General features: G+C 65.0%; 1 protein-coding gene across 1 annotated transcript in view; it reads left to right on the top strand.

Moving 5' to 3' along the window:
• The window catches only part of PDE2A (phosphodiesterase 2A), an 86,269-nt gene that overhangs the window by 26,449 nt on the left and 34,692 nt on the right, over window positions 1-25,128 (top strand). Inside the window, 1 exon segment of the mRNA XM_068170381.1 lies at window positions 6,122-6,182. Within this exon segment, the coding sequence (XP_068026482.1) occupies window positions 6,122-6,182 (61 nt within the window).

Genomic DNA, 25,128 nt, shown 5'->3' with positions numbered 1-25,128 from the left:
ACCGGGGGAGCCCCCAGGCTGGGATGCTGGGAAGGAAGGAGGGGAAAATGTGGGAAGCAGGGGCGGGAAAGAGCCTGGATCCAGCTCCCCCCGCCCCGCCCGCCCAGAGGCGTTCCCTGGGAACTCACAGCCTGGTGTCCCTGCACCCCCCCAAAGTGTCCCTGCACCCCCCCAAAGTGTCCCTGCACCCCCGTGTCACACTGCCTCATCCCCTGGCACCCGTGTCCCACCTCCCTTGTGTCCTATGTCCCCTCTATCCCTGTGTCCCATGTGCTCTCTGTCCCTGTGTTCCTCTCTCCCTCTCTCCCTGTGTTCCTCTCTCCCTCTGTCCCTGTGCTCTTCTCTCCCTCTCTCCCTGTGCTCCTCTCTCCCTGTGCTCCTCTCTCCCTGTGCTCCTCTCTCCCTCTGTCCCTGTGCTCCTCTCTCCCTCTCTCCCTGTGTTCCTCTCTCCCTCTGTCCCTGTGCTCCTCTCTCCCTCTCTCCCTGTGCTCCTCTCTCCCTGTGCTCCTCTCTCCCTCTGTCCCTGTGCTCCTCTCTCCCTCTCTCCCTGTGCTCCTCTGTCCCTGTGCTCCTCTCTCCCTGTGCTCCTCTGTCCCTGTGCTCCTCTCTCCCTCTCTCCCTGTGCTCCTCTCTCCCTGTGCTCCTCTCTCCCTGTGCTCCTCTCTCCCTCTCTCCCTGTGCTCCTCTCTCCCTGTGCTCCTCTCTCCCTCTCTCCCTGTGCTCCTCTGTCCCTGTGCTCCTCTCTCCCTGTGCTCCTCTCTCCCTCTGTCCCTGTGCTCCTCTGTCCCTGTGCTCCTCTCTCCCTGTGCTCCTCTCTCCCTCTGTCCCTGTGCTCCTCTGTCCCTGTGCTCCTCTCTCCCTGTGCTCCTCTCTCCCTCTGTCCCTGTGCTCCTCTGTCCCTGTGCTCCTCTCTCCCTGTGCTCCTCTCTCCCTCTGTCCCTGTGCTCCTCTGTCCCTGTGCTCCTCTCTCCCTGTGCTCCTCTCTCCCTCTGTCCCTGTGCTCCTCTGTCCCTGTGCTCCTCTCTCCCTGTGCTCCTCTCTCCCTCTGTCCCTGTGCTCCTCTGTCCCTGTGCTCCTCTCTCCCTGTGCTCCTCTCTCCCTCTCTCCCTCTGCCCCTCTCTCCCTTTGCCCCTCTCTCCCTGTGTTCAATGCCCCCTCTGCCCCTCTCTCCCTTTGCCCCTCTCTCCCTGTGTTCAATGCCCCCTCTGCCCCTCTCTCCCTCTGCCCCTCTCTCCCTCTGCCCCTCTCTCCCTGGGCCCTTCTCTCCCTGGGCCCAGACAGCCCTGTGGGGATCTCCTGGTCCCACAGGGAATTCACTGAGCTCCCAAAAGGAATCTACTGGCCCCAAGGGGAACCTGCCAGGCCCATGGGGAACTCACTGGCCCCATAGGGAATCTACTGGCCCCATGGGGAATCTACTGGCCCCACAAGGATCTAGTGGCCCCATGGGGAATCTGCCAGCCCCAAATGAAACTTCATGCCCCCACAGGAATCTACTGACCCCATGGGGGATCTACTGGCCCCATGGGGGATCTACCAGACCCTTGGGGAATCTACTGGCCCCACAAGGATCTGTCAGCCCCAAATGGAACCTCATGGCCCCATAGGGATCTACTGGCCCCATGTGGAATCTACTGGCCCAACAAGGATCTAGTGGCCCCACAGGGAATCTGCCAGCCCCAAATGGAACCTCGTGGCCCCACAGGGATCTACTGGCCCTATAGGGAATCTACTGGCCCCATGAGGATCTACTGGCTCCTTGGCTGATCTACCAGGCCCATCTGGGGATCTACTGGCCCCACAGGGATCTAATGGCCCCATGGGGAATCTAGTGGCCCCACAAGGATCTAGTGACCCCACAAGGATCTGTCAGCCCCAAATGGAACCTCATAGCCCCACAGGGATCTACTGACCCCATGGGGAATCAACTGGCCCCACAAGGATCTAGTGGCCCCAAATGGAACCTCATGGCCCCATAGGGATCTACTGACCCCATGGGGAATCTACTGCCCCCACAAGGATCTAGTGGCCCCAAATGGAACCTCATGGCCCCACAGGGATCTACTGGGCCCATGTGGAATCTACTGGCCACACAGGGAATCTGCCAGCCCCAAATGGAATTTCATGGCCCCACAGGGATCTAGTGGCCCCACAAGGATCTAGTGGCCCCATGGGGAATCTGCCAGCCCCAAATGGAACCTCATGGCCCCACAGGGATCTACTGGCCCCATGGGGAATCTACTGGCCCCACAAAGACCTACTGGCCCTATAAGGAATCTACTGGCCCCACGAGGATCTACTGGCTCCTTGGCTGATCTACCAGACCCATCTGGGGAATCCACTGGCCCCACAAGGATCAGCTGGCCCCAGATGGAACCTACTGGCCCCACAAGGATCTACTGGCCCCACAGGGGCTCTGCTCCCTGCAGGGAGCTCAGGACCCCCACCCAAAGCAGCAGGAGCCATCCAGTCTGGGCAGAGCTATCAAACCAGGGTGGGGAAGGGGTGAGGTGGGGGTGGGGCACACCAAACCCTCACCCTGGGGCCTCATCCTGGGGGACCTGCTGGATCCCCAGGGGAGCTGCCCTGGAAGTCCTCAAGGCCTGAAGCTGGGTGGGGATGGTTGGACCCTTCCAACCCCCTCCACTGCAAGGCTGCTGCCGCTGAGGGGCTGCTGGGGGCTACTGGGGGGCTGCTGGGGGGCTGCTGTCTGCTTCTTGGTTCTTCTGAGGTGCTCCTGGGGTGCTTCTGGGTCCCCCTGGCTGCTCCTGGGTTCTTCTGAGGTGCTTCTAGATGCTCCTGGATCCTTCTTGGGTGCTCCTGATGTACTCCTGGGCTCTTCTGGGGTGTTCCTGGGTCCTCCTGGCTGCTCCTTGGGTGCTCCTGAGGGGCTTCTAGGTGCTGCTGGGTGTCCTGGGCTGCTCCTGGCTGCTGCTTGGTTCTTTCTGAGGTGCTCCTAGATGCTCCTGGGGTGCTCCTGGCTCCTCCTGGGTGCTTGTTGGGTGCAGCTGGGTCCTTCTGAGGTTGTTTTGGGGGGCTCTTGGCTGGCCTGGGCTCCTCCTGGGGTGCTCCTGGGGTCTTCTGAGGTGCTTCTAGATGCTCTTGGCTCCTCCTGGCTCCTCCTTGGGTTCTTCTGGGGTGCTGCTGGGTGTCTTGGGGTGCTGCTGGGTGCTCCTGAGGTACTCCTGGGCTCCTCTGGGGTGCTCCAAGATGCTCTTGGCTCCTCCTGGGTCCTTCTTGGGTGCAGCTGGGTTCTTCTGGGGTGCTGCTGGGTGTCTTGGGGTGCTGCTGTGTGCTGCTGAGGTACTCCTGGGCTCTTCTTGGGTGCTTCAAGATGCTCCTGGCTCCTCCTGGGTTCTTCTTGGGTGCAGCTGGGTTCTTCTGGGGTGCTGCTGGGTGTCTTGGGGTGCTGCTGGGTGCTCCTGAGGTACTCCTGGGCTCTTCTTGGGTGCTTCAAGATGCTCCTGGCTCCTCCTGGGTCCTTCTGGGGTGCTGCTGGGTGTCTTGGGGTGCTGCTGGGTGCTGCTGAGGTACTCCTGGGCTCTTCTGGGGTGCTCCTGGGGTGCTGGGGATCCATCCCATGCCGAACTGGGATCCACCCCAGGCCAGGCTGGGATCCATCCTCACCATACTGGGATCCACCCCTGCTGAACTGGGATCCACACACCTCCCCCCCTGCCCCCCTCGTGCTGCTGGACCCTTCCCTGTGCCCCTGCCAAGGGCTCCTCAGGGTCTTGGGACCCCAATTCCTGGTGCCTGCCCCTGGGGGGGGGGGGGGGAGGGGGCTGGGGAGGAGGCAGCAGAGGAAGCTGGGGGTGAAGCCCCCTCCCCAAATAGGGGTCTGGTATAGGCTGGGGGCTCCTCCCCATGCCGGGGGGGGGTCCCTCCAGGGGGTTGTCCCCCAATGTCAGTCAGGAATTGGGGGGGGGGGGGCTGTGTTGGGGGGGGGGAGAGGACTGGGAGGTGACCCCCCCACCTCCCCCAGCCCCCAAGAAGGGGAAAGTCTCAGGGCAGGCAGCTCCCAGCCCCCTCTGGGACCCCCTCCCCACACTGGGACCGCTGCTCCTACCCACACCTCACACCAGGACCCTCACCCTGACCCCTGCCCCCGTGCTGGGGACCGAGGTCTAGACCCCCTCCCTTCCTCACACCACGACCCCCACCCCCATACTGGGACCCCTCCCCACATCAGGACCCTCACCCCAACCCCTCCCCCACACCGGGGATTCCTCTCCTGACCTCCTTCCCATACTAGAGACCCCCACCCCGACCCCCTCCCCACCCCAGGGAGCGACCCTCTGACCCCTTTCCCATCCCAGAACCCCCTCCTCACCCTGATGACCCCCACCCCAAGACCCTCACCCTCTCCTCACCCCAAGACCCTCACCCTGACCCCCACCCCAAGGACCCTCAACCCAACTCACCCCATGCCAGGAGCAGTGCTCTGACCCCCATCACACCCAGGGACCCTCACCCCAGAACCCTCACCCTGACCCCCTCCCCACCACAGGACCCTCAGCCTGACCCCCTCCTCACCCCATGCCAGGAGCAATGCTCTGACCCCCGCCACACTCAGGGACCCCCACCCCAAGACCCTCACCCCTGCCCCTCCCCACCCCAAGGACCCTCACCCCCCCCTCGTACTGGGGAGCAATGCTCTGACCTCCCCCCACACCCCAGGACCCTTAGCCCGACCCCCTCCTCACCCAAGGACCCTCTCCTCACCCTTCTCCCCACCCGAAGACCCTCCCCTCCCCCCTCCCCACCCAAGGACCCTCTTCCCACCCAAGGACCCTCCCCTCTCCCCTCTTCCCACCCAAGGACCCTCCCCTCTCCCCTCTCCCCACCCAGACCCGACCCCCCGCCCGCATGCCAGGAGCAATGCTCCGATCCCCACCGCACCCTTGGACCTTCACCCCAGGCCCCTCACCCCACCCTGCCTATCGGGGAGCAATGCTCCGACCCCTCCCCACCTCAAGGACCCTCTCCCGAATCCCCCTTCCCCCCCCCAAGGACCCTCCCCTCCCCCCTCCTCTCCACACCGGGACCCTCCCCGCTACCCGCACCCCACCCCGGGAGCAATGCCCCGATCCCTGCCCCCCCCAAAGACCCTCACCCCCAACCCTTCTGCACCCAAGGACCCCCAGCCCTCCCCCCCCCCCCCCGCCAAGGACCCCAACCCCAAGGACCCTCAGCCCTCGTCCCCCACCCCAGGACCCTCACCCCTCCCTCTCCCCACCCCAGGACCCTCTCCCCACCCCAGGACCTTCACCCCAACCCCAAGAACCCTCAGCCCCCCACCCCCCCCGCCAAGGTCCCCCACCCCAGCACCCCCAGCCCTCCCTCTCCCCACCCCAGGACCCTCACCCCAACCCCAAGGACCCTCAGCCCCCGTCCCCCACCCCAGGACCCTCACCCCAACCCCAAGAACCCTCAGCCCTCCTACCCCCCCGCCAAGGTCCCCCACCCCAGCACCCCCACCCCTCCCTCTCCCCACCCCAGAACCCTCACCCCAACCCCAAGGACCCCCACCCCTCTCTCTCCCCACCCCTCCCTGTCCCCACCCCAGGACCCTCACCCCAGGACCCTCACCCCAAACCCAAGGACCCTCAGCCCTCGTCCTCCACCCCTCCCTCTCCCCACCCCAGGACCCTCTCCCCACCCCAGGACCCTCTCCCCACCCCAGGACCCTCACCCCAACCCCAAGGACCCTCAGCCCTCGTCCCCCCCCGCCAAGGTCCCCCACCCCAGCACCCCCCACCCCAGCACCTTCACCTTCACCCTCCCCCCTCTACTCCAGTGCCCCCCCCAAGACCCCCTCCTCCCCAAGAGCAGGGCAGTGCCCCCCTCCCCCCCTCGCCCCTCCCCTCCGGACCCCGCGCAGCGGCGGCAGCGGCAGCAGGTGCGGAGCGGAGCGGGCGCGGAGCCCGGGGCGGAGCGGGGCGGGGAGCGGCAGGATCCTGCCACCCGGGGAGGGTCCGGGCAAGGCCGTCGCGGAGCCCTGCCGTGCCGTGCCGTGCCGTGCCGTGCCGTGCCGTGCCGGGAGAAGGAGAAAGTCAGCGGCGAGGATGGTGCTGGGGGGGCTGCAGCATCTCCTGACCCCCCTGCTCCGCTTTTTCAGACGGGGCCAGCAGGTTCTGCTGAAGCTGGAGGAGGCTGCGCCCCGCTGCGAGGCGTTACAGGTAGGGGCAGCGCGGGGACCCCCCACCCCCAGCATCGATGCCACCCGGGAGGGAGCTTGCTCGGATCCCACCCTCACCCCTCCTCCACCTGCCTTTCCCGCGCTGGGATCCCCCCCAAATCCTTCCCCTCTCCCCCCCCAGGACCCCTCCCAGAGCTGCTTCCCCTTCCCCACCTAAGGCTGCTAAAGCCTCTCCTCCCTCCCCCCGCGAGGGACCCCTAAACCCATTCCCCCCTTACCACCAGGGGACCCCTAAACCCACTCCTCCCTTACCACTCGAGACCCCCTAAACCCACTCCCCACTTCGGACCCCTAAACCCACTCTCCCCTTACCACTAGGGGGCCCTAAACCCACTCCCCCCTCACCACTCGAGACCCCTAAACCCACTCTCCACTAGGGACCCCTAACCCTCCCCCCACTTCCCACTCGAGACCCCTAACCCCCCCCCCCCCCCTTACCACTCAGGACTCCCAAACGCTCCTCCCCTCCCACTCAAGGCCCCCAGCCCCACACTGCTTCCCACTCGAGACCCCTAACCCTCCCCTCCCCTTCCCACTCAAGATCCCTAACACCCCCACCCCCCCCCCCCTTCTAACTCGGGACCCCCCTAACCCCACCTGCCTTCCAGCCCAGGACCCCCGACCCAGCTCCCTTCCCACTCGAGACCCCGAAGTCCCCCCTCCCCTCCCCTCCCTCCCAGAGCCCCCTCGCAGCTTCTTCCCCTCCCCCTCGGGACCGGGGCTGCCTTGCTGAGCCCACTCCCCACCCAGGATCTCCATCTGGGATCCCCCAACCCTGCTTCCTGTCCCACTCGGGACCCTCAGACCACCCCCCCATCCCCCCCCCTTCAGGACTGGGGCAGCCTTGCTGAGCCCCCTCCCCCTCAAGACCCTCGGACCCACTTCCCCTTCCCACCCGAGACTCCCCCCACTCAGGGCTGGCACAGCCTTGCTGAACCCCCTCCCCCCCACCCCCCACTACCCCTTCTCAGACCCTCGGACCCACTTCCCCCTCCTCCCCCCCCCCAGACCCCTAAAGTCTCCTCCCTTCCCACCCGAGACCCCCCCACCCCGGCTCTCCTCCCACTCGGGGCCGGGACGACCCTGCAGAGCCCACTCCCCACCCACTCCGATCAGTCCGGGCGGGGGGGGGGATCTTCAGGTTTCTATTGGCGGGGGGGTGGTCCCGGATCGATTTTGGGGGGGGGGGGGGGTGGGGAGGGGAGGGCGGCTCCGGCTGTGCCTCCCAGGGTGGGGGTGCGGCGCGACCCCCCTCCCCACCCGAGACTGAGCTCCCCCTCGTCGCTCTTTTATTCGCGGGGGGGGTGGTAGGGGCCGCGAAACCCCCCCGTGGAGAACCTGAGTGGGGGGAAACTGAGGCAGGAAGCTGTTGGGGGGGGGGGGCTGGCTGGGGGAGCTCTGTCTGTGCCGTCTCCGTGTGCGCCCCCCACCCCCCCCCCCGGGCTCAGGACGCTCTGGGCTCTGTGTGTGTGTCGTGTGTCCGTCTGTCCGTCCCCCCCCCCCCCCGGCCACCTCCTTCCTGCGGGGGGGGGGGCGGAGGTGGGGGGGAGGAAATGGGCTGGGCCGAGGTTGGGGGGGGGGTGAGGGCGGGGGGGGTGGCCCCAGTGCTGGTCCCAGTTGGGGGGGGGACACCCACAGCTGAGCCACGCCATGGGGACCCTCCTGGACAATGTGAGTGACCCCCCCCGGGGGGGGGGGTGAGCGGGACACGCGTGAAAATGGGGGGGAGGGGGTGTGAAGAGTTCTCAAGGCTGAGGGGGGAGGGTCTTTTGTGGTCTGTCGATTTGGGGGGGGGTCTAGAGGGGGTTCTGTGCCTGGGGTTGGGGGGGGGTGTCTCCATTCCCCTGCGTGTGCCCCCCCCCCCCCCCGGCTCTGCTCGCAGTGGGAGCCCCAAGAGCTGAGCTCTTGGCCCCCCACCCCCAGCATCAGACCTGGCTTGAGGGGGGGGCTGTAATGGGAAGGGGGACCCCCGGTAGGCCCCTCCCTCCCCCCCCCCCCAGCATGGACCAGCTGGATACTGGGGGGGGGGGCTGCAGCCCAGGAGGTGGATGGGGAAAGGTTTGGTGCCGCAGCTCCTGAGCCTCCGACGTGGGGAGGGGGCTGCTGGGGGGCAGGGGGCAGCACAGCCTGGAGAGGTTGATCCAGTCTGGAGGGGTTGGATCCCAGTGTGGAGAGGCTGATCCCAGTGTGTAAGGGTTGGATCCCAGTCTGGAGGGGCTGGATCCCAGTGTGGAGAGGTTGATCCCAGTCTGGAAGGGCTGATCCCACTGTGGAGAGGCTGATCCCAGTCTGGAAGGGCTGGATCCCAGTCTGGAAGGGCTGAATCCCAGTCTGGAGGGGCTGATCCCAGTCTGGAAGGGCTGATCCCAGTCTGGAGGGGCTGAATCCCACTCTGGAGGGGCTGATCCCAGTCTGGAAGGGCTGATCCCAGTCTGGAGGGGCTGATCCCAGTCTGGAGAGGCTGATCCCACTGTGGAGAGGCTGATCCCAGTCTGGAAGGGTTGAATCCTAGTCTGGAAGAGTTGAATCCCAGTCTGGAGGGGTTGATCCCAGTCTGGAGGGGCTGGATCCCAGTCTGGAGGGGCTGGATCCCAGTCTGGAAGGGGCTGAATCCCAGTCTGGAGAGGCTGATCCCAGTCTGGAAGGGCTGATCCCAGTGTGGAGAGGTTGATCCCAGTCTGGAAGGGCTAATCCCAGTCTGGAGGGGCTGGATCCCAGTCTGGAAGGGCTGAATCCCAGTCTGGAGGGGCTGATCCCAGTCTGCAGAGGCTGAATCCCAGTCTGGAAGGGGCTGATTCCAGTCTGGAAGGGCTGGATCCCAGTCTGGAAGGGCTGAATCCCAGTCTGGAGAGGCTGATCCCAGTCTGGAAGGGCTAATCCCAGTGTGGAGAGGTTGATCCCAGTCTGGAAGGGCTGATCCCAGTGTGGAGAGGTTGATCCCAGTCTGGAAGGGTTGATCCCAGTGTGGAGAGGTTGATTCCAGTCTGGAAGGGCTAATCCCAGTCTGGAGGGGCTGATCCCAGTCTGGAAGGGTTGGATCCCAGTCTGGAAGGGTTGGATCCCAGTGTGGAGGTGCTGATCCCAGTCTAGAAGGGTTGAATCCCAGTGTGGAGAGGTTGATCCCAGTCTGGAAGGGTTGGATCCCAGTCTGGAAGGGTTGGATCCCAGTCTGGAAGGGCTGGATCCCAGTCTGGAGAGGCTGATCCCAGCCTGGAAGGGTTGGATCCCAGTCTGGAAGGGTTGGATCCCAGTCTGGAAGGGTTGGATCCCAGTCTGGAGGGGCTGATCCCAGTCTGGAGAGGCTGAATCCCAGTCTGGAGAGGCTGATCCCAGTCTGGAACGGTTGGATCCCGGTCTGGAGGGGCTGAATCCCAGTCTGGAAGGGTTGGATCCCAGTCTGGAGGGGCTGAATCCCAGTCTGGAAGGGTTGGATCCCAGTCTGGAAGGGGATGATCCCAGTCTGGAAGGGTTGAATCCCAGTCTGGAAGGGGATGATCCCAGTCTGGAAGGGTTGGATCCCAGTCTGGAGAGGCTGATCCCAGTCTGGAAGGGGCTGATCCCAGTCTGGAAAGCTTCACCTCCTCCATCTGGGCTCTTCCAAATCCCAGTCCATCCATACCTGCCCCCAGACCCATTTCCCACCCCCCCCACCCCTCAATCCCAGTCCCCTGGATGCTGCTTTGGGACCCCCAGGGGAGGTGTTTGGAGCTGGGTGGGGGAGGAGCTGGCGGCGGGGGGGGCATCTTTATCATGGTCCTCCCCCCCCCCGCAGTATGAGCTGGGATGGGGAAGGTGAGGCCGAAGCTGTGCCTGGGCCTCCTCTTCCTCCCAATCCAATTAGCCTCGGGCTGGGCATCCATCAGGACCCTAATTGGGACCAGTCCACAGGAAGGAGCTTGATGGAGAGGGGGGAGAAGGGAGGGAAGGGGGGGCGGGGAGGGCCACCATATTGTCCCCAAGGGGGGGACACCCTCCCTGCCCCCAACATTGCCCCCCAAGGTCTTTAGATGACACCAGGCAGGGGGTTTGGGATGATGATGATGATGGTGGTGGTAGGGTCACTCCTGCCTCACTTTCCCCACCAGTAAGGACCAGTTTGGGGTGGGGGAATTGGTGACAGTGGAGGGGAAGGGGCACCCCCAGCCCCCCCATACTGTCCCCAAGGTCTTTAGATGCCACCAGGCAGGGGGTTGGGGATGAGGATGATGATGATGATGATCCTGCCTCAGTTTCCCCCCCAGTAAGGATCAGTTTGGGGTGGGGGATGGGGGGGAATGGTGCCACTGGAGGGCGGGGGGGCAACCCCAGCGCCCCCAAACGTTGTCCCCAAGGTCTTTAGATGCCACCAGGCAGGGGGGTTGGGGGATGAGGATGATGATGAAGATGATGATGGTGGTGGTAGGGTCGCTCCTGCCTCACTTTCCCCCCCAGTAAGGACCAGTTTGGGGTTGGGGGGGTGGGGGAATTGGTGACAGTGGAGGGGAAGGGGCACCCCCAGCCCCCCACATACTGTCCCCAAGGTCTTTAGATGCCACCAGGCAGGGGGTTGGGGGATGAGGAGGATGATGATGATGATGATGGTGGTGGTAGGGTCGCTCCTGCCTCACTTTCCCCCCCAGTAAGGACCAGTTTGAGGCGGGGGGGGGGAGCGGGGGGGTGTGTGATGGTGACACTGGAAGCGGAGGCGGGGGGAGGGGGATGGCAGGGGGCGGGGGGGACGGGGACATTTGTGTCCGTGAGCTTCCTGCGGGACACATCAGCAGGGCCATAAAGGGGAGGAAAAGGGCTGAGCTGCTGCTGCCTTCCACGCCGGGAGGAAGGGTTGGGTTCCTCCCCCACCCTCCCAAAGGTCAGCCCTAGGAGGGCGGGGGGGGGGGTGGGGGGGTGGGAGGGAGGGGGGAGAAGAAGACCACCCCCCCTCTCCCCCCCCACCCCCCCTTTCTTCTCCCACTTTGGAGCTTCCCAACCAGTCCCCGAGGAGAGATTTGGTGGTGGGTGCAGGATCAGGCCCGGGGGGGCGGGGGGGCATGGGGAGGGGGGGGATGGGGGTTGGGGTTTAGGGGGTCCTGGGGTTGAGGGTTATGGGGAAGGGGTGCTGGGGGTTGGGGTTAGGGGTCCCTGAGGTTGTGATTATGGGGAGGGGGTGCTGGGGGTTGGGGTTTAGGGGTCCCTGAGGGTGGGATTATGGGGAGGAGGTGCTGGGGGTTGGGGTTTAGGGGGTTCTGGGGTTGGGGGTTATGGGGAGGGGGGTGCTGGGGGTTGGGGTTTAGGGGGTCCTGGGGTTGGGGTTATGGGGAGGGAGTGCTGGGGGTTGGGGTTTAGGGGGTCCTGGGGTTGGGGTTATGGGGAGGGGGTGCTGGGGGCTGGGGTTTAGAGGGGTCCTGGGGGTTGGGGGTTATGGGGAGGGGGTGCTGGGGGTTGGGGTTTAGGGGGGTCCTGGGGTTGGGGTTATGGGGAAGGGGTGCTGGGGGCTGGGGTTTAGGGGGTGCTGGGGTTGGGGGTTATGGGGAGGGGGTGCTGGGGGTTGGGGTTTAGGGGGGTCCTGGGGTTGGGGTTATGGGGAGGGGGTGCTGGGGGTTGGGGCTTAGGGGGTGCTGGGTTTGGGGGTTATGGGGAGGGGGTGCTGGGGGTTGGGGTTTAGGGGGGTGCTGGGTTTGGGGGTTATGGGGAGGGGGTGCTGGGGGTTGGGGTTTAGGGGGGTCCTGGGGTTGGGGGTTATGGGGAGGGGGGTGCTGGGGGTTGGGGCTTAGGGGGTGCTGGGTTTGGGGGTTATGGGGAGGGGGTGCTGGGGGTTGGGGTTTAGGGGGGTCCTGGGGTTGGGGGTTATGGGGAGGGGGTGCTGGGGGCTGGGGTTTAGAGGGGTCCTGGGGTTGGGGGTTATGGGGAGGAGGTGCTGGGGGTTGGGGTTTAGGGGGTGCTGGGGTTGGGGTTATGGGGAGGGGGTGCTGGGGGTTGGGGTTTAGGGGGGTCCTGGGGTTGGGGTTATGGGGAGGGGGTGCTGGGGGTTGGGGTTTTGGGGGTCCTGGGGTTGGGAGTTATGGGGAGGGGGTGCTGGGGGCCGGGGTTATGGGAGGTGGGCTTCAGAGCTTTTGGTGGCCAGGGTGGACTTGGGGACCAAAGTGGGGGAGGGAAGAAATGGTCCTGTGCTGGGGGAGAGGGGAGGCTGCATGGGGGTCCTGGTGCACCCCAAGGGTGGAGGAGGTGAGGTCTGGGTGCTGCTGGTGCACCCCAAGGGTGGAGGAGCTGGGGTCTGGGTGCTGCTGGGGCACCCCAAGGATTCAGGAGCTGGGGTCTGGGTGCTGCTGGTGCACCCTAAGGATTCAGGAGGTGAGGTTTGGGTGCTCCTGGTGTAGGATTTGAGGTCTGGGTGCTGCTGGTGCACCCCAAGGGTGGAGGAGCTGGGGTCTGGGTGCTGCTGGGGCACCCCAAGGATTCAGGAGGTGAGGTCTGGGTGCTGCTGGTGCACCCTAAGGATTCAGGAGTTGGGGTCTGGGTGCTGCTGGTGCACCCCAAGGATTCAGGAGCTGGGGTCTGGGTGCTCCTGGTGCACCCCAAGGATTCAGGAGTTGGGGTCTGGGTGCTGCTGGTGCACCCCAAGGATTCAGGAGCTGGGGTCTGGGTGCTCCTGGTGCACCCCAAGGATTCAGGAGCTGAGGTTTGGGTGCTCCTGGTGTAGGATTTGAGGTCTGGGTGCTGCTGGGGCACCCCAAGGATGCAGGAGCTGGGGTCTGGGTGCTGCTGGTGCACCCCAAGGATTCAGGAGCTGGGGTCTGGGTGCTGCTGGGGCACCCCAAGGATGCAGGAGCTGGGGTCTGGGTGCTGCTGGGGCACCCCAGGGCTGCAGCTCCCCAGGAGGGTGCTGCTGGTGCCTGGCCGAGGTTTGGGTGAGGAGCAGCTGCGGCTGGGATTGGCTTTTTTGCGCCGGGGGTGGGGGGGGGGATAGGAATTCCTCGGGCTGGATGCAGCCTGGGGGCAGAATCCTCCCGGCCTTGGCGGCCACCAGGGCTGACCTTGGGCTGCTGGAGCTGAGCTGAGACATTCTGCAGGGAGGTGATGGCAGGGACCGGGAGACCTTCCCCCTCCGGGGCTGAGAGGCCAAAGCAGCTCCGGGGGCTGGGCAGATGAGGAGGGGGCCCTGGGGGTTGGGGTTTTGGGGAGGGGGTCCTGAGGGTTGTGGTTATGGGGAGGGGGTTCTGGGGTTTGTGGTTTTGGGGAGTCCTGAGAGTTGGGGTTTTGGGGAGGGGGTCCTGGGGGTTGGGGTTGTGGGGATAGGGTCCTGAGCTTGGGGTTTTGGGGAGGGGTCAGGGTTAGGGACCAGGAGACCTCCTCCCCTCCAGGGCTGAGAGTCCAAAGCAGCTCCAGGGGGACCCTCTGGGACCCTTCAGTGATGGCAGAGAGCGGCTGGGGGGCGAGGGAGCAGCAGTGGGTGGTGGCCACTGAAGCCCCAGAACGTCCCCACTGAAGGGTGGGGGATGGGGAGAGGGTGAGGAGGGTGGAGGAGAGGCTGAAGGACACAGCTCAGGGGGCTGGGGGTGATGGCTCAGGGGCTGGGGGGGGAAGGCCTGGAGCTTGTGGGGTGCCCCTGGAGGGCAGGACTGGCTCCAGCCTGGGGCAGCATCTTCATCACAGAGCTGGAGGAAGGCTCAGAGGGGACCCTGAGGCAGTTTGCTGCTGGCACCCAGCTGGCAGCAGTGGGCACAGCCCTCAGGCTGTGCTGGCAGTGCCAGGGAGCCCTGGGCAGGAAGCTGCTGAAGGCCAAGCAGGGCAAGGGCAGGGTCCTGCCCCTGGGCAGGGACAACCTCCTGGGGCAGCACAGCCCAGGGGGGAGCTGCTGGGGAGCAGCTGCCAGGAGGAGGAGCTGGGGTGGGCACAAGGAGGTGCCCAGCAGCCAGCAAGGTGCCCTGGGGGGAGGCCAAAGGTGCCCTGGGGGGCATGGAGCAGAGTGTGGGCAGCAGCAGGGGCAGGGAGGTTCTGCTGCCCCTCTGCTCTGCCCTGGGGAGGTCACAGCTGCAGGGCTGGGGGCAAGAGCCTGGGGCTGGCATCTGCTGAGTGCTGCCCAGGGCTCAAGTGGCAGGCAGGAGGTGCCAGCAGGAGCAACTTGTTTGGGGTGAGGCTGCTGGAGAGGCCTGGAGCAGGCTGCCCAGAGAGGCTGTGGAGAGCTTCCAACCTCCCCCTGGTGCCATGGTGCCCCTGGGGCAAGCTGCTGGGGGTGCCCCTGGGCAGGGGGTGGGCTCCGGGGGTCCCTTCCCACCCCCTCCCCACCAGGCAGGGCTCTGGCATTCGGTGCCCAAACCCTCTCCTGAGTGGCAATCCGAGGAGGTTCCTGCACACCCAGAGCTGCCCCCCAAGGGCAGCAGCCCCCAGCCCCCTCCTCCCCTCCCCTCCCCCCTGCCCTGCTCCTCAGGCTTCTCCCAAATCCAATTCCCCTCCAGCTGCAGATGCCTGCAATTCAATTTGCCCACATCCCAGCAGAAGCTCCGGGATGAGCTCCCCCCTGCCAGCTCACAGCCCAGCTGGCACTGCCCATGCCAGGAGGAGAGGTGGGGGGTGCTCCAGCCCCATCCCCAGAGCCCCATCCCCAGAGCCCCCTCCCCAGAGCCCCCTCCCTGCCCCCCTGCTTGCCCCCAGCCCTGTTCCTCTGAGCTCCTCTGCAGGCTGCGTGCCCTCTGGGATGCTCTGCAGCAGGTCCAGCCCTGGCACAGCCCCAGCCTGGCACAGCCCCAGGCCTGGCACAGCCCCCGGGGCCGAGGTCCCTCAGAGCCAGCTGGGAGGCGCTGCTGGCCAGTGGGGGATGGGATGGGCACCGTGGTGCCACGGGTGGGGATGGTGCCAGCTCCCTCCTGGAGCCCTCTGCCTGCAGTGCTCCAAAGGCTTGGGAACAGCCTCCCCAGCAGCTGGGTGCCAGGGTGGCACCTGGGTGGCTTAGGGCTGTCCCTTGGCATGCAGCTGGGTGCCAGGGTGGCACCTGGGTGGCTTAGGGCTGTCCCTTGGCATGCAGCTGGGTGCCAGGGTGGGCACCTGGGTGGCTTAGGGCTGTTCCTGTCCCTCAGGTGGCACCTGGGAGGCTTAGGGATGTCCCTTGGCATGCAGCTGGGTGCAAGGGTGGGCACCTGGGTGGCTTAGGGTTGTTCCTGTCCTTAGGTGGCACCTGGGTGGCTAAGGGCTGTCCCTTGGCATGCAGCTGGATGCCATGGTGGGTACCTGGGTGGCTTAGGGCTGTCCCTTGGCATGCAGCTGGGTGCCATGGTGGGCACCTGGGTGTCTTATGGCTGTCCCTGTCCCTTGGGTGGCACCTGGGAGGCTTAGGGCTGTCCCTTGGCATGCAGCTGGGTGCCATGGTGGGCACCTGGGTGGCTTAGGGCTGTCCCTTGGCATACAGCTGGGTGCCAGGGTGGGCACCTGGGTGGCTTAGGGCTGTCCCTTGGCATGCAGCTGGGTGCCATGGTGGGCACCTGGGTGGCTTAGGGCTGTCTCTTGGCATGCAGCTGGGTGCCATGGTGGGCACCTGGGTGGCTTAGGGCTGTCTCTTGGCATGCAGCTGGGTGCCAAGGTGGGCACCTGGCTGGCTTAGGGCTGTCCCTTGGCATGCAGCTGGGTGCCAGGGTGGGCACCTGGGTGGCTTAGGGTTGTTCCTGTCCCTTGGGTGGTACCTGGGTGGCTTAGGGCTGTCCCTTGGCATGCAGCTGGGTGCCATGGTGGGCACCTGGGTGGCTTAGGGCTGTCCCTTGGCATGCAGCTGGGTGCCATGGTGGGCACCTGGGTGGCTTAGGGCTGTCCCTTGGCATGCAGCTGGGTGCCATGGTGGGTACCTGGGTGGCTTAGGGCCATCTCTTGTCATGCAGCTGGGTGCCAAGGTTGTCACCTGGGTGTCTTATGGCTGTCCCTGTCCCTTGGGTGGCACCTGGGTGGCTTAGGGCTGCCCCTTGGCATGCAGCTGGTTGGGTGCCAGGGATGCTGCTCCCGGTGCAGCTGCAGCCACCTCGGGAGGATGCTGAGGGCTGCAGGGCTGTGGCTGTGCCCTGGGGAGGGGACCTGGTGGCCGTGGGGAGGGGACCTGGTGGCCAGGGAATGTCAGGAGGGTTTTGGGGACCTCTGTGGCTTCATCTTCTTGCTGCCGGGGGGCAGGGGCCGGGGACGGGCGGCAGGGGCTCGGGGACGGGCGGCAGGGGCTGGGGAACGGGCGGCAGGGGACGGGGACGGGCGGCAGGGGCTGGGGGACGGGCGGCAGGGCTCAGGGACGGGCGGCAGGGGCTGGGGGACGGGCGGCAGGGCTCAGGGACGGGCGGCAGGGCTCGGGGACGGGCGGCAGGGCTCAGGGACGGGCGGCAGGGGCTGGGGGACGGGCGGCAGGGCTCAGGGACGGGCGGCAGGGCTCGGGGACGGGCGGCAGGGGCTCGGGGACGGGCGGCAGGGCTCGGGGACGGGCGGCAGGGGCTGGGGAACGGGCGGCAGGGCTCAGGAACGGGCGGCAGGGCTCGGGGACGGGCGGCAGGGGCTGGGGAACGGGCGGCAGGGGCTGGGGGACGGGCGGCAGGGGCTGGGGAACGGGCGGCAGGGCTGGGGGACGGGCGGCAGGGCTCAGGAACGGGCGGCAGGGGACGGGGACGGGCGGCAGGGGCTGGGGGACGGGCGGCAGGGCTCAGGGACGGGCGGCAGGGGCTGGGGGACGGGCGGCAGGGCTCAGGGACGGGCGGCAGGGCTCGGGGACGGGCGGCAGGGCTCAGGGACGGGCGGCAGGGCTCAGGGACGGGCGGCAGGGGCTGGGGGACGGGCGGCAGGGCTCAGGGACGGGCGGCAGGGCTCGGGGACGGGCGGCAGGGGCTCGGGGACGGGCGGCAGGGCTCGGGGACGGGCGGCAGGGGCTGGGGGACGGGCGGCAGGGGCTGGGGGCCGGGGGGCAGGGGCTCGGGGACGGGCGGCAGGGCTCAGGGACGGGCGGCAGGGGCTCGGGGACGGGCGGCAGGGCTCGGGGACGGGCGGCAGGGGCTCGGGGACGGGCGGCAGGGCTCAGGGACGGGCGGCAGGGGCCGGGCGGCAGGGCTCGGGGACAGAGCCAGCGGCCGTCGGGGCGGGCGGGGGGGGGACTCGGGGGGGGGGGCCCGTCGGTGTTCCTGCGGACGGGAAATCCTTGAGGATTGTCCCTGCCCGACGAAGGGACATCAACAGGAAGCGACCTTGACTCTGCCTCTGTTCCCGCAGCGGAGCTGGGGGGCGGCAAAGGGACAGCCGCGGGGGGGGGAAGGCAGGGGGACAGCTCCCGAGGGTGGCTCAGGGGACCTGGGAGAGGGAGGGGTTGGAAAAGGCTGGAGCTGGGGGCGGGGGGGAGGATCAAAAGGGGTCCTGGGGGCAGTTATGGGGGGCCTAGGGACATTGGGGTGGGGAGGGGGGGGTCCCCAGGGACATGGACGGGACCTTAGGGACATGGGGGCGTCTTCAGGGACGTGGAGGTGTCCCCATGGGCATGGGGGTGTCCCCATAGACATAGGAGGTCCCCATGGACATGAAAGGATCCCCGGGGGCATGGGGGTGTCCCCATGGGCATAAGAGGTTCCCCATGGACATAGAGGTGACCTCTTGGCTATGGGGGTGTCCCAAGGGATGCAAAGATCTCCCCAGGGGCTGCTTGGTCTCAGCCCTGTGCAAACTCTCCACCAAAGTGCTCCAAGAGGACCACCCTGTGCCACCCCCCCACCCCCCCGCAGAGCATCCCACAAAGACCACCCCACTGCAGCCCACGGGGAAACTGAGGCAGGGATGGAGCTGTGAGGGCAGCAAGGGGCTCAGGGCAGCCCAGCCTAAGCCAAGCCCAACCCTGAGCTGCTCCTTCCTGGCTGTGAGCCTGAACTGATCGGGGAAACTGAGGCAGGGATGGAGCTGTGAGGTCAGCAAAGGGGCTCAGGGCAGCCCAGCCTAAGCCAAACCCAACCCTGAGCTGCTCCTTCCTGGCTGTGAGCCTGAACTGATTGGGGAAACTGAGGCAGGAATGGAGCTGTGAGGGCAGCAAGGGGCTCAGGACAGCCCAGCCCAGTCCAAACCCAACCCTGAGCTGCTCCTTCCTGGCTGTGAGCCTGAACTGATTGGGGAAACTGAGGCAGGAATGGAGCTGTGAGGGCAGCAAGGGGCTCAGGACAGCCCAGCCCAGTCCAAACCCAACCCTGAGTTGCTCCTTCCTGGCTGTGAGCCTGAACTGATCGGGGAAAGTGAGGCAGGGATGGAGCTGTGAGGGCAGCAAGGGGCTCAGGACAGCCCAGCCCAGTCCAAACCCAACCCTGAGCTGCTCCTTCAGGGCAGTGAGCCTGAACTGATTGGGGAAAGTGAGGCAGGGATGGAGCTGTGAGGTCAGCCCAGCCCAGCCCTGAGCTGCTCCTTCAGGGCTGTGAGCCTGAACTGATTGGGGAAACTGAGGCAGGGATGGAGCTGTGAGGTCAGCCCAGCCCAAGCCCGACCCTGAGCTTCTCCTTCCTTGCTGGAGAGCCTGGGGCAGGTCTGGAGCTGTGAGGTTCGCGGTGTGGAGGGTTTTGGGGGTGCCTGCTCCCTCCCCCCCAGCTCCCCATCCTGCAGCCCTGGTCCCCCTCAGCCCAGCGTCTCCGGATGCCAGGGGTGGCTCAGTGCCAGGGTTTCTGCCCTGCGCCTCCAGATCTCCTCATCTGGAGCTGACCACACCAGGACCTGGGCTAAATGACCGCGGGGAGGCAAGAGCCCTCCCAGCAGCGTCTCCTTCCCGTCGAGCCTCATTAGGAGGCTCATTAAGGCCCCCTTTAAAGATCAGCTAATTAAGGAGCTCCTGCGGGTTGCAGGTTGCTCGCTGCCTTGATTAGATTAAAGCAATGAGATCTGGGACCCGCAGCTGCAGGCTGGCAGCTGATGGATGCCTTCCCTTTCCCCTTCTCCTTCCATCCCTTCCTCTCCTCCTGCTCTGCACCTTCCCCCCAGGGATGCTGCTGAAGGGGGGGGGGGGGGGGCGGCGATCGGAGGCTCAGGGCTTGGAAAGGACCTTTCAAGGGCAGCCCCACCCCAGGCAGCAGAGCCCCCCCAACAGCTTGCCCTGGGCTGGTGGCAGCCAGGGGGCAGCTGCCACCTCTCTGGGTGACCTCAGCTAGGGGCTCATCAGCCTCAGCCCTCCCCCCCCCGTCCCCCTTTCCCTCCTCCCCCCCCCCCCTCAAATCCCTTCTTTGTCCTTCCTCTGGATCTCAAACCAGCTCGCAGCTCCCTGGCAGGGTGGTGGCTCCCAGCAGGGCTGCTGTGCCCCCCCCCCCCAGCCCCACCCTGGAGGAGATGATTCCCTGGGGAGTGGTCGCTGGAGGGCTGGGGGAAGGGTCCTGGAGCAATGCTGGGCTGGGGACAAGGGGACAAGGATGGAGCTGGGGGTGCTGGGAGGGGGCACAAGGAGCTGCCCAGCAGCCAGCAAGGTGCCCTGGGGGAGGCCAAAGGTGTCCTGGGGGGGCATGGAGCAGAGTGTGGGCGGCAGCAGGGGCAGGGAGGTTCTGCTGCCCCTCTGCTCTGCCCTGGGGAGGCCACAGCTGCAGGGCTGGGGCCAGGGCTGGGCTGCCCAGGGCAGAGCCTGGGAAGTGCTGGGGAGAGTCCAGGGGAGGCTGGGGAGAGGCTGAGGGCCAGGGGAGGACAACAAAGGTGGGGAAGGGTCTGGGGAAGGGGGGGGAAAGGGTCTGGAGAAGTTGTGAGGAGCAGCTGAGGGCCCTGGGGGCTGCTGCTGAGGCTGGAGCAGAGCAGCTCCAGAGGGGAGCTGAGCAATGCTCAGCAAGAGCTCAAGGAGCTGTGGGGGGCAAGAGCCTGGGGCTGGCATCTGCTGAGTGCTGCCCAGGGCTCAAGGGGCACCCAAGGGGCAGGCAGGAGGTGCCAGCAGGAGCAACTTGTTTGGGGTGAGGCTGCTGGAGAGGCCTGGAGCAGGCTGCCCAGAGAGGTTGTGGAGAGCTTCCAACCCCCCCTGGTGCCATGGTGCCCCTGGGCAAGCTGCTGGGGGTGCCCTGCTGGCCTGGGGGGGCACCGGGGGTCCCTTCCCCACCAGCAGGCTGGGTTCTGGCATTCAGTGTCCTATCAGGTCAGACTCTGTGCCCTCAGGGTCTGCTTCCCTGCCTCAGTTTCCCCATTCCCTTCTCTCCCTCCCCGAGCAATCCCCCCCCCCCCCCCCCCAATTCCCTCCTGTTGATGCCCCTCCTGCCATCCCTCCCCTGCCAGCTCTGCCTGTTGGCATCTCCTGGTGGCCAGCAACCCCCCCGGGGCTGGGCTATATTTAACCACTGCCAGCAGGAGCAGCTGGGCTGAGGGGGTGCTGGGGACCTGGGAGCGCTGGGAGGGGTGCTCAGAGCTGCTGCAGGAGCTGGGGGGGGAGGGGAGTGGGGGTGTGGGGGTGGGAATGGAAGGGGGGGGTGGGGGCGGGGAGGAGATGAATCACAGCCTGGGGCTATTTTTACCACCAGCAGATCGCTCCATGAATGCTTCTGGTGGCTCTCCTGCTGCTGGCCACCAGCTGCTGGAGCTCAGCTTGGGGAGGGGTCCTGAGGCTTTGGAGGTCTTTTTTAGGGGGGGGAGGGGAAGGGGGGGAAGGGAGGGTTTCAGCTGCTTCTTTGGGGGGTGCCAAGGAGTGACCGTGGTGGGGGCTGGGGCCTCAGGGCATGGGGGCACAACCTGGGGGGGGGGGGCGGGCAAAAAGGGAGGCTGGGGTCAGCAGCTTCCAGCTGGGAGAGGAGGAGTCCTGGAGGAGGAGGAAGGGATGGGAGAAGGGGGAAAAGGGATGGAGAGAGGGGGGAAGGGATGGGAGAAGGGGGAAGGGATGGGAGAAGGAGGGGAAAGGGATGGGAGAAGGAGGGAAAGGGATGGGGGAGGGGGGAAGGGATGGGGGAGGGGGGGAAGGGATGGGGAGAGGGGGAAGGGATGGGAGAAGGGGGGGAAGGGATGGGAGAAGGAGGAAGGGATGGGGAGAGAGGGAAAGGGATGGGGAGAAGGGGGGAAGGGATGGGGAGAAGGGGGAAGGGATGGGGAGAAGGGGGAAGGGATGGGGAGAGAGGGAAGGGATGGGAGAAGGGGGGGGAAGGGATGGGAGAAGGGGGGGAAGGGATGGGAGAAGGAGGAAGGGATGGGGAGAGAGGGAAAGGGATGGGGAGAAGGGGGGAAGGGATGGGGAGAAGGGGGAAGGGATGGGGAGAAGGGGGAAGGGATGGGGAGAGAGGGAAAGGGATGGGGAGAGAGGGAAAGGGATGGGGAGAAGGGGGGAAGGGATGAGGAGAGGGGGAAGGGATGGGAGGAGGGGGAAGGGATGGGAGAAGGAGGAAGGGATGGGGAGAGAGGGAAAGGGATGGGGAGAGAGGGAAAGGGATGGGGAGAAGGGGGAAAGGGATGGGGAGAGGGGGAAGGGATGGGAGGAGGGGGAAGGGATGGGAGAAGGAGGAAGGGATGGGGAGAAGGAGGAAGGGATAGGAGAGGGAGGAAGGGATGGGAGGAAGGGGGGAACGGATGGGGAGGGGGGGGAGGATTGCTCCACCAGGATTCTCTTCCTCTCTCCATGGAGTTCATTATCCCTCTGTGTCCTCCTGGGGAGCTGGGATCTGGCTCTGGGAGAGCTCTTCCCGGGGGAGTGTTGGTTCCCTGCCTGCAGGGCTGCAGATCCAGGGCTGGGAGCGGCTCCGGGTGGCATTGCCAGTGCCGGGGATGGGGTGGCCCAGGGCTTCCTCTGCTGGTTGGATCCGGGAGCAGCCAGGAATGCTGGAGCCGGTGTGGCTGCAGCCCCAAGTCCCAACCCTCCCCTCCGCGGAGCTGGGCAAATGGGTCCGGATCGTTCCCCTCAGCCCCCCCAGACCCAAGGCGGGGAGGCGCCAGGAGCGAGATGGGAGAGGGAGGAAGGGGGCTCCACCCTCTGGCTTCCAAATGAGACGTTCCCAAGGGAGGGCAAAGGTTCCCTGTGGAAGTTCCCGGTCTGGGAGTTTAATTAAGCCCCTTAATTAATTAGCCCCTTAACTAGCTCCTGGATTAGCCCCTGGGCGTCGGCTCCACCCTCAGGCGCTTTGGCAGAGGGTCTGCAGCCCCTCCAGCAGCTGGGAATGCTGGCACTGGGGTGGGGAGTTGGGATGAGCAGGGTGAGGGGGATCAGGTGGGGGGAAGGGGATCAAGTGGGGTCAAATGGGATGGTTGGAATGAGTGGGATCAGGTGGGGTGGGTGGGATCAAGTGGGATGGGTGGGATCAAGTGGGATCAAATGGGATGTTTGGAATGAGTGGGATCACGTGGGATGACTGGGATCAAGTGGGTGGGTGGGATCAAGTGGGATGTTTGGAATGAGTGGGATCAAGTGGGGTGGGTGGGATCAAGTGAGATCAAGTGGGGTGACTGGGATCAAGTGGGATGATTGGAATGAGTGGGATCAAGTGGGATGAGCAGGATCAGGTAGGGTGGGATCAAGTAGGATGACTGGGCTCAAGTGGGATCAAATTGGATGATTGGAATGAGTGGGATCAAGTAGGATTACTGGGATCAAGTGGGATCAAATGGGATGATTGGAATGAATGGAATCAAATGGGGTGGGTGGATCAAATGGGATGACTGGGATCAAGTGGGATCAAATGGGATGATTGGAATGAGTGGAATCAAATGGGGTGGGTGGATCAAATGGGATGACTGGGATCAAGTGGGATCAAATGGGATGAGTGGGATCAGGTGGGGTGGGTGGGATCAAGTGGGATGGGTGGGATCAAGTGGGATCAAATGGGATGTTTGGAATGAGTGGGATCACGTGGGATGACTGGGATCAAGTGGGTGGGTGGGATCAAGTGGGATGTTTGGAATGAGTGGGATCAAGTGGGGTGGGTGGGATCAAGTGAGATCAAGTGGGGTGACTGGGATCAAGTGGGATGATTGGAATGAGTGGGATCAAGTGGGATGAGCAGGATCAGGTAGGGTGGGATCAAGTAGGATGACTGGGCTCAAGTGGGATCAAGTAGGATTACTAGGATCAAGTGGGATCAAATGGGATGATTGGAATGAATGGAATCAAATGGGGTGGGTGGATCAAATGGGATGACTGGGATCAAGTGGGATCAAATGGGATGAGTGGGATCAGGTGGGGTGGGATCAAGTGGGATCAAGTGGGATCAAATGGGATGATTGGGATCAAGTGGGATCAAATGGGATGAGTGGGATCAAATGGGGTGGGTGGGATCAAGTGGGATGACTGGGATCAAGTGGGATCAAATGGAATTATTGGAATGAGTGGGATTGAGTGGGGTGAGTGGGATCAAATGGAATGAGTTGGATGAGTGGGAAAAGTGGGATGGCTGGAATGAGTGGGATCAAGTGGGATGAGTGGGATCAAGTGGGGTGAGTGAGGAAGAGTGGGATGTGTGGGATCAAGTGGGGTGAGTAAGGAAGAGTGGGATCAAGTGGGGTGCCTGGGATGACTGGAATGGGAGGGATGAAGTGGGATGAAGTGGGATGGTTGGAATGGGGGGGATCAAGTAGGAATGAGTGGGGTGAGTGGGATCAAGTGGAATGACTGGGATCAAGTGGGGTGAGTAGGATGAAGTGGATCAAGTGGATCAAGTTGAACAAGCTGGATGAGTGGGAAAAGTGGGATGTGTGGGATCAAGTGGGGTGAGTGAGGAAGAGTGGGATGAGTGGGATCAAGTGGGGTCACTGAGGAAGAGTGGGATCAAGTGGGGCACCTGGGATGACTGGAATGAGGGGGATCAAGTGGGATGAAGTGGGACAAGTGGGATGGTTGGAATGGGGGGGATTAAGTAGGAAGGAGTTGGATGAGTGGGAAAAGTGGGATCCATTGGGGTGAGTGGGATCTGTGGGATGCCATTCCCAGCCTTCCTCCCTCCCCCCTGGGATGGACATCAGGATGGACACTTGAGCCAGGAGGGAGGGACAGAGGGACATCAGGATGGACACCTGAGCCACCAGGGAGGGATAGAGGGACAGCAGGATGGGCACTTGAGCCAGGAGGGACAGAAGGACACCAGGAGAGTGACCTGAGCCACCACCACAGATGGACAGAAGGACACCAGGAGAGTGACCTGAGGCAGCACAGATGGACAGAAGGACACCAGGAAGGCCAGAAGGAGATGGCCTGGCTGCATTCTACAGTGCTTGTGTCTCCAGTGGGAGTAGGCAGCTGGAGATGCAGCCCTGTTGGGATCCCAGCCAGTGCCAAGGGCACCCACGGCCGCTGGCACCTCCGGGCACCTCCCAGCTGCCCCCCAGACCTGCTCCCAAGGTGGCAGGGAGCAAGAGGAGGATGGACCAAGGGCAAGGGCATGGACCTGGCTGAGGCTTCTCCAAGGGTGGCATGGACCCAGCTGAAGATGCTCCAAGGGTGGCATGGACCAAGAGGAGGATGGGGCAAGGGCATGGAGCCAGCTGAGGATGCTCCAAGGGTGGCATGGTGCAAGAGCAGGATGGACCAAGGGCATGGACCTGGCTGAGGATGCTCCAAGGATGGCATGGACCCAGCTGAAGATGCTCCAAGGGTGGCATGGACCAAGAGGAGGATGGGGCAAGGGCATGGAGCCAGCTGAGGATGCTCCAAGGGTGGCATGGACCAAGAGGAGGATGGACCAAGGGCATGGAGCCAGCTGAAGATGCTCCAAGGGTGGCATGGACCAAGAGGAGGATGGGGCAAGGGCATGGAGCCAGTTGAGTATGCTCCAAGGGTGGCATGGACCCGGCTGAGGATGCTCCAAGGGTGGCACAGAGGCAGCTGAGGATGCTCCAGGGGGGGCATGGACCTGGCTGAGGATGCTCCAAGGGTGGCACAGAGGCAGCTGAGGACGCTCCAAGGGTGGCATGGACCTGGGTGAGCATGGTCCAAGGGTAGGCAGGTGGCACAGTTCTGGCTGGGGATGCTCCAAGGTTGGCATGGAGCCAGCTGAAGGTGCTCCAAGAGTGACAAGAAGCTGGCTGAGGGTGCTCCAAGG

Source organism: Melanerpes formicivorus, unplaced genomic scaffold, assembly GCF_026170545.1.
Source record: "Melanerpes formicivorus ecotype bairdi unplaced genomic scaffold, bMelFor1.0.p_v2 SCAF_364, whole genome shotgun sequence".
Classification (NCBI taxonomy): Eukaryota; Metazoa; Chordata; class Aves; order Piciformes; family Picidae; genus Melanerpes; species Melanerpes formicivorus.
The sequence above is the reverse complement of the archived record's forward strand: the minus strand, read 5'-3'. Positions and strand labels throughout refer to the sequence as shown.